Below are 8613 nucleotides of genomic sequence, written 5' to 3'. Positions count from 1 at the left end.
GGGTGACCCTGATTTTGGGGTGCACCACAGGGTCGGGGGGGTCATTTAAGGGGGGGGTCACCCCAGTTTTAGGGTGCACCCCAGGTTCAGGGCACCCCTTTAAGAGAGAGGGTCACCCGAATTTTGGGGTGCACCACAAGACCAGAACGCCCATTTAAGGGGGGGGTCACCCCAATTTTGGGGTCCCCCCCAGTGAGAGGTGTCACCTCGGATGGGATATGCTATGAAGCCGCGGCGCCCACGCAAAGGGGGGTGACCCTGATTTTGGGGTGCACCACTGGGTGAGGACACCCATGCAACTGGGGGGGAGTGACCCTGATTTTGGGGCGCACCACAAGACCAGAACGCCCATTTAAGGGGGGGTCACCCCAATTTTGGGGTCCCCCCCAGCCAGAGGTGCCACCTCGGGCGGGATATGCCATAAAGCCGCGGTGCCCACACGAGGGGGGGGTCACCCCAATTTTGGGGCGCACTTCAGGGTCAAGGCACCCCTTTAAGAGGGGAGTTCACCCCAATTTTGGGGTCCCCCCCAGTGAGAGGTGTCACCTCGGGTGGGATACGCCATAAAGCCGCGGTGCCCACACGAGGGGGGGTGACCCTAATTTTGGGGCGCACCACAAGACCAGAACGCCCATTTAAGGGGGGGTCACCCCAATTTTGGGGTCCCCCCCAGCCAGAGGTGCCACCTCGGGTGGGATATGCCATAAAGCCGCAGCGCCCACACAAGGGGGGGGTGACCCTGATTTTGGGGTGCACCACTGGGTGAGGACACCCATGCAACTGGGGGGAGTGACCCTGATTTTGGGGTGCGCCCCAGGGTCAGGGGGGTCATTTAAGGGGGGGTCACCCCAATTTTGTGGCGCATCGCAGGGTCAGGGGCGTCATTTAAGGGGGCGGTCACCCAAATTTTGGGGTCCCCCCCAGTGAGAGGAGAGGTGTCACCTCAGGTGGGGTATGGCATGAAGCCGCAGCGCCCACACAAGGGGGGGTGACCCTGATTTTGGGGCGCACCGCAGGGTCAGGGGCATCATTTAAGGGGGGGGGTCACCCCAATTTTGGGGTCCCCCCCAGCCAGAGGTGTCACCTCGGGTGGGATACGCCATAAAGCCGCGGCGCCCACACGAGGGGGGGGTGACCCTGATTTTGGGGCGCACCACAGGGTCAGGGGGGTCATTTAAGGGGGCGGTCACCCCAGTTTTAGGGTGCACCCCAGGTTCAGGGCACCCCTTTAAGAGAGGGGGTCACCCGAATTTTGGGGTGCACCACAAGACCAGAACGCCCATTTAAGGGGGGGGTCACCCCAATTTTGGGGTCCCCCCCAGCCAGAGGTGCCACCTCGGGTGGGATACGCCATAAAGCCGCGGCGCCCACACGAGGGGGGGGTCACCCCAATTTTGGGGCGCACTGCAGGGTCAAGGCACCCCTTTAAGAGGGGAGTTCACCCCAATTTTGGGGTCCCCCCCAGCCAGAGGTGCCACCTCGGGTGGGATATGCCATAAAGCCGCAGTGCCCACACGAGGGGGGGGTGACCCTGATTTTGGGGCGCACCACAAGACCAGAACGCCCATTTAAGGGGGGGGTCACCCCAATTTTGGGGTCCCCCCCAGTGAGAGGTGTCACCTCGGGTGGGATACGCCATAAAGCCGCGGCGCCCACACGAGGGGGGGGTCACCCCAATTTTGGGGCGCACTTCAGGGTCAAGGCACCCCTTTAAGAGGGGAGTTCACCCCAATTTTGGGGTCCCCCCCAGCCAGAGGTGCCACCTCGGGTGGGATACGCCATAAAGCCGCTGTGCCCACACAAGGGGGGGGTGACCCTAATTTTGGGGTGCACCACAAGACCAGAACGCCCATTTAAGGGGGGGGTCACCCCAATTTTGGGGTCCCCCCCAGTGAGAGGTGCCACCTCGGGTGGGATATGCCATAAAGCCGCAGCGCCCACACGAGGGGGGGGATGACCCTAATTTTGGGGTGCACCACTGGGTGAGGACACCCATGCAACTGGGGGGGAGTGACCCTGATTTTGGGGTGCACCACAAGACCAGAACGCCCATTTAAGGGGGGGGTCACCCCAATTTTGGGGTCCCCCCCCAGTGAGAGGTGTCACCTCGGATGGGATACGCCATAAAGCCGCGGCGCCCACACGAGGGGGGGGAGTGACCCTGATTTTGGGGCGCACCACAAGACCAGAACGCCCATTTAAGGGGGGGGTCACCCCAATTTTGGGGTCCCCCCCAGCCAGAGGTGTCACCTCGGGTGGGATACTCCATAAAGCCGCGGCGCCCACACGAGGGGGGGGATGACCCTAATTTTGGGGCGCACCGCAGGGTGGGGGAGAACCATTTAAAGACCGGTTGGGGGGAGTGGGGGGGGGGTGTCCCTGTGCCGGTGGCGCCGTGCTGAACATTTTTTTTTGGGGGGGGGGGACGACGACGACGATGACACAGGATGAGCGGGGTAGTGCGGATGCTTTGAGAGGAGAGGAGTGGGGGGCGCTCAGCACCTCCCCGGGGGTGGAAGTGGGGGGTGGGGGTGGGGGGGATGTCAGGTGGGGAGGGGGCTGAGGGGGGCCGGGGGGGCTGCCCCCTTGAAGCAGGCGGACTCGTAGTGCTTGTTGAGATAGGACTTGAGGGCGAAGGTCTTGCTGCAGCGCTTGCACTTGAAGTGCTTGAAGGCGGAGTGGGTCTGCATGTGGGCGCGCAGGTTGGAGCGGTCGGCGAAGGCTTTGCCGCAGTGGGCGCAGCCGAAAGGTTTCTCCCCGGTGTGCGACCGCATGTGGCCCTGCAGCAACCAGGGCCGGCTGAAGGCTTTGCCGCACACCTCGCACTTGTGTTTGAGGTCGTGGGTCAAGAGGTGCATGGCCATGGCCGGCATGGAGACGTAGACTTTGCCGCAGGTGGGGCATTTCTTGGCCATCTTGCTGTCCAGGCTGCGGTGGGTCTGCTTGTGCCGGCTGAGGTTGGAGGAGGTGGCGTAGGTTTTGCCGCACTCCCCGCAGGTGTGGCGCTGGAGGGCCCGCGCCCCGTTGGCCGCCGCCGCCGCTTTGCGCCGCGACCGCCCGTCGGTGATGAAGAAGGCGTCCACGGCGTAGCCCTGGCTCACCGCCGCGTCGCCGTTGATGTAACCCCCCGCCATGCCCGAGTGGGGGCTGTCGGGCGGCTCCGAGTCCCCCGGCCCGTAGTCCCCCCGGCCCCCGGGGTAGATGGCGTCCGGCGACGGCACCTTGAGCGCGGCCTCGCCGTCCCCCTCGTAGGCCGACGGCGCCATGTACTCGCTGAGGTACCCTGCGGGCAGGGAGCGGGCAGGGAGCGGGCAGGGGGGAGCGGGCAGGGGAGAGCGGGGGGGTGGGGGGGGACACGGCCGGTCAGTGGCACCCCGAAGGCGGCGGTGGCATCTCCCGCCCCGGCGCAGCCCGGCACCGCCGCCACGGGGAGCCCCTGCCTGTGCCCCTGCCTGTACCGCTGCCTGCGTCCCTGCCTGCACCTCTGCCTGGGTCCCTGCCTGCATCCCTACCGGGTCCCCTGCCTGGGTCCCTGCCTCCTCCTCTGCCTGTACCTCTGCCCGTACCCCTGCCCATAGCCCTGCCTGTACCCCTGCCTGTACCTCTGCCCATAGCCCTGCCTGTACCTCTGCCCATGCCTCTGCCTGTACCCCTGCCTGTACCTCTGCCCATGCCTCTGCCTGTACCCCTGCCTGTACCTCTGCCCATGCTCCTGCCTGTACCCCTGTCTGTACCCTTGCCAGTGTTCCTGCCTCTTCCCCTGCCTGTACCTCTGCCCATGCTCCTGCCTGTACCCCTGTCTGTACCCTTGCCGGTGTCCCTGCCTCTACCCCTGCCTGTAACTCTGCCTGTACTCCTGCCTGTACCCCTGCCTGTGTCCCTGCCGCTAGTCCTGCCTGTACTCCTGCCCATGCCCCTGCCCGTACACCTGCCTGTACCCCTGCCTGCATCCCTGCCCATACTCCTGCCTCTTCCCCTGCCTGTACCCCTGCCTGTACCTCTGCCTGTGTCCCTGCCGGTACTCCTGCCTGTGCTCCTGCCCATGCCCCTTCCTGTACCTCTGCCTGTACCCCTGCCTGCACCCCTGCCTGCACCCCTGCCTGTACCTCTGCCTGTACCTCTGCCTGCATCCCTGCCTGCACCCCTGCCTGCACCCCTGCCTGTACCCCTGCCTGTGTCCCTGCCTGTGTCCTTGCCTATATCCTTGCCTGTGCCCCTGCCTGTCCCTGCCTGTCCCTGCCCGTCCCTGCCCCGTAGCCCACTTCCCTGCCAGACTCTGCCCACCCCAGCCCCTGGCCCGACCTTGACCTTCCCCTGGCCCCGCGCCACCCCTGCCTGCGCTCCTGCCTGCGCTCCTGCCCGCACTCCTGCCCGTGTCCCTGCCCGTCCCCTGCCCGTCCCCTGCCCGTCCCCTGCCCTTGCTCCTGCCGCCACGTTCCCCATGCGCCCTGCCGCCCTCCCGACCCCAAACCCTGCCTGTCCCTGCCCGTCCCTGCCCGTCCCTGCCTGCTCCTGCCCCGCTCTGCCCCTCACTGTCCCCATCCCCGTCCCTGCCCGCGGCCACCCGGCCCTGTCCCTGCCTCCATCCCTCTCCCTGCCCGCAGTTCCCCAGCTCTTGTCCCTGTCCCTGTCCCCATCCCTGCCTCCGTCCCCGTCCCTGCCTCCGTCCCTGCCTCCGTCCCTGTCCCCATCCCTGCCTGCAGTCCCCCAGCCCCGTCCCTGTCACTTCCCTTGTGTCCTTGTCCCCTCCCTTGTCCCCGTCCCTGCCCCCGTCGCTGCCCCCTGTCCCCTCCCTTGTCCCCGTCCCCCCCGGCAGCCCCCCTGTCCCCGTCCTTGTCCCTGCCCTGCCTGCATTCCTGTCCCTGCCTGCGGTCCCCTGTCCTTGTCCCCGTCCCTTCCCTTGTGTCCCTGTCCCCATCCCCATCCCTTGTCCCTGTCCCCATCCCTGTCCCTGTCCCTTCTCTTGTCCCTGTCCCTGCCTGCAGTCCCCAGTCCTGTCCCTGTCCCCGTCCCTGTCCCTGCCTGCAGTCCCCCATCCCTGCCTCCAGCCCTTGTCCCTGTCCCCATCCCCGTCCCCGTCCCCGTCCCCGTCCCCGTCCCCGTCCCTCTCCCTCTCCCCCTCTCCCTCTCCCTTCCCTTGTCCCCATCCCCCTCCCTGTCCCTTCTCTTGTCCCTGTCCCTGCCCGCAGTCCCCAGTCCCGTCCCTGTCCCCGTCCCTGTCCCTGCCTGCAGTCCCCCATCCCTGCCTCCAGCCCTTGTCCCTGTCCCCATCCTCATCCCTGTCCCTCTCCCTCTCCCTCTGTCCCTCTCCCTCTGTCCCCATCCCTGTCCCTGCCTGAAGTCCCCCGTCCCCGTCCCCGTCCCTGTCCCTCTCCCTCCGTCCCTCTCCCTCTGTCCCCATCCCTGTCCTTGTCCCCGTCCCTGTCCCTGCCTGCAGTCCCCCATCCCTGCCTCCAGCCCTTGTCCCTCTCCCTCTCCCCATCCCCGTCCCCGTCCCTCTCCCTTCCCTTGTCCCCGTCCCTGTCCCTGTCCCTCTGTCCCCATCCCCGTGCCTTGTCCCCCTCCCTATCGCCGTCCCCGTCCCCCTCCCCGCTGCCCACCGCCGCTGCCCGCCGCTGCCCCGGCCCCGCTCAAGGTCACGGCCCGGCCCGGCCCTCTCCCTCTGCGGCGGTTCGGTGCCGGTTACGCAACGCGCCGCAGCCGCCGCCGCACCGGGGCCCGACCGGGGGCCGCGGCTCCGCACAAAGGCCGGGGCCGAGCCGGGATGCTGCGGGGAACGGCGGGGGGGGGTTAGGGGGAAGTGAGGGGGGGGGGGTGGGAGAGGACGGGGTGGGGGTGGGGGGGTATCCTCCCCTCCTCCTGCCCTTGAACTTGGCTCCGGCGAGACAAAAGGGCAACACTGGCGACGGGGGAGGGGGGGGCCCGGTTGGCTTCGGTTCCGTTGGGTTCTAGACCGCTCTAAGCAGCGGCGGCGCGGCGGAATGCGGCGAGGCCCAGGTCGACCCCCCCCCACACACCCCCGGTACACCCCCCCACCTCCCCCCCCGCCCCCTCCCCGCGCCCCGGCGGCGGTACTTACCCTTCTCGTGTAACCGGGAGCCGAAATCCGCCCGGGTTCTGCCGTACGGGGCGTCGAGGCCGGCGGGGAAGTCATCGATCTTCACCTTCTTCACCAGGAACGACCTGGGCATGGTTCCTCCCGGGGACAGGGACCGGCCCCGCCGCCACAAAGAGGTCCCCCCCCCGGTAAACGGAGGTGGGGGGGGGGGGGGGAACGGGAAGCGGGGCGGGGGGGGGCGGTGGTGGTGGTTAACCGGAGCTTACGGCTTTGTGCGGCGGGCGCGGCCGCCCACCTCCGCTCCGGGAACCGCCGCCGTCTCCCTCAGGCCGAAGCCGGCGGCGTTGGGCACCGGCGACCCACCCCCCCGCCGCGATGGGGGGCATGGACCGGCGGGGGGGGGGACGGGGGACGGGAACCGGTGGTGGTGGTGGTGGTGGGGATGTGATGGGGGATGGTGGTGGTGGAGGTTGGGGGGGGGGGGGGGGTGGACGTTCAGCTCCCCCCCCCCAAAAAAACACTCCGCGGGGAGCTTCCCCCACACCCCCACCCCCACCTCCCCCCCAAACCCCCCACCAACCCCCCGCCAAAATCCGCGCCGCGCTTCAGCACCGGACAGCTCCGCGCCGCGGTTCAGCACCACCGGCGGCGGACAGCGCCGGCGTTCAGCACCGCGGACAGCTCCGCCGGGACTCAACGGCGGCGGAGAAAGGGCGGAATTTGGCGGGGGGGAGGGAGGGGGGGGGGGGGGGAGGGGGGGACCGGAGAGGAAGATGAGGATGAGGATGAGGATGAGGCGGAGGGGGAATTCCGGGAAGAGGGGATATGTAGGGGGGAGGGGGGGGGGGGGGAGGCGGCGCTGCGGGTCCGGTGCCGCCGCCGCGGCGTTGTGTCGGCGCCGTGTGAGCGCTCCCGCGTCGGCGCGCGGCGCTTATAACGGCGGAACGGAGCGGGGGGGGGGGGGGGGGGGAGGGGGGAGGGGGGAGGAGGGCCGCGGGCACGAAGGGGGGGGGGGGGGAGGGGGGAGGGGGGAGGAGGCGGCGCCCGGGGAGGGCGGGGAGAGGAGGGGGGGGGAGGGGGCGGGGGGAGGGGCGGGGATGGAGGGGGATCCCCGCGGAACCGGGGGGGGGAGGGGGATGGAGAGGGAGGGGGGGAATCCCGGGGAATGGGGGGGCTCCCGGGAGAAGGGGGGAGGGGGCGGATCCGGGGGGTGGGGGAGGGGGATGATGAGGAAGGGGGGAGGAGCGGAGAACGGGGGGGTGGGTGAGGGGGGATCCCGGGAATTGGGGGTTCCCCGTGACTGCGCGGGGACCGGTACGACGGGGAGAGAAATAGGGAAGGGGGAATGTCGGGAACTGGGAAAACTGGGAAATTCACAGCATGTAAATGGGATGGGATGGGGATGGGGATGGGGTGGGGATGGGGATGGGGATGGGATGGGGATGGGGATGGGGATGGGATGGGGATGGGGATGGGGATGGGGATGTGGATGGGGATGGGATGGGATGGGATGGGATGGGATGGGGATGGGGATGGGATGGGATGGGATGGGATGGGGATGGGGATGGGGATGGGATGGGGATGGGGATGGGGATGGGGATGGGATGGGGATGGGATGGGGATGGGATGGGATGGGGATGGGGATGGGATGGGGATGGGATGGGATGGGATGGGGATGGGGATGGGATGGGATGGGATGGGATGGGGATGGGGATGGGATGGGGATGGGGATGGGGATGGGATGGGGATGGGATGGGGATGGGGATGGGGATGGGGATGGGGATGGGGATGGGGATGGGATGGGGATGGGGATGGGGATGGGATGGGGATGGGGATGGGGATGGGGATGGGGATGGGATGGGGATGGGATGGGATGGGATGGGGATGGGGATGGGGATGGGGATGGGGATGGGGATGGGGATGGGATGGGGATGGGGATGGGGATGGGGATGGGGATGGGGATGGGGATGGGGATGGGGATGGGATGGGATGGGATGGGGATGGGGATGGGATGGGGATGGGATGGGGATGGGGATGGGATGGGGATGGGATGGGGATGGGGATGGGGATGGGGATGGGATGGGGATGGGATGGGGATGGGGATGGGGATGGGATGGGGATGGGGATGGGGATGGGGATGGGATGGGGATGGGATGGGGATGGGGATGGGGATGGGGATGGGATGGGGATGGGGATGGGATGGGGATGGGGATGGGGATGGGGATGGGGATGGGGATGGGGGATGGGATGGGGATGGGAGATGGGGATGGGATGGGGATGGGGATGGGGATGGGGATGGGGATGGGGATGGGGATGGGGATGGGGATGGGGATGGGGATGGGGATGGGGATGGGATGGGGATGGGGATGGGGATGGGGATGGGGATGGGGATGGGGATGGGGATGGGGATGGGGATGGGATGGGGATGGGATGGGGATGGGGATGGGATTGGATGGGATGGGGATGGGGATGGGGATGGGGATGGGGATGGGGGGTGGGGATGTGGGATGGGGATGGGGATGGGGATGGGGATGGGGATGGGGATGGGGATGGGG

The 8613-nt window shown here is 68.1% G+C and overlaps 1 protein-coding gene across 1 annotated transcript; it reads right to left on the bottom strand.

Annotated features, from left to right (window-relative positions):
- Nucleotides 1–2543: 2543 nt before the first annotated feature.
- On the bottom strand, nucleotides 2544–6191 carry SCRT1 (scratch family transcriptional repressor 1; the record flags this gene model as incomplete). The annotated part of the gene is made up of 2 exons (XM_082501521.1): nucleotides 2544–3283; nucleotides 6080–6191. The coding sequence occupies 2 exons, from the start codon at nucleotides 6189–6191 to the stop codon at nucleotides 2544–2546; spliced, it is 852 nt and encodes a 283-aa protein (XP_082357647.1).
- Nucleotides 6192–8613: the final 2422 nt, after the last annotated feature.

The sequence above is a fragment of the Vanellus vanellus genome (assembly GCF_965231255.1).
Source record: "Vanellus vanellus genome assembly, contig: HAP1_SCAFFOLD_2446, whole genome shotgun sequence".
NCBI lineage: Eukaryota > Metazoa > Chordata > Aves > Charadriiformes > Charadriidae > Vanellus > Vanellus vanellus.
Note: the sequence above shows the minus strand (reverse complement) of the source record. Positions and strands in the feature narration are given on the sequence as shown.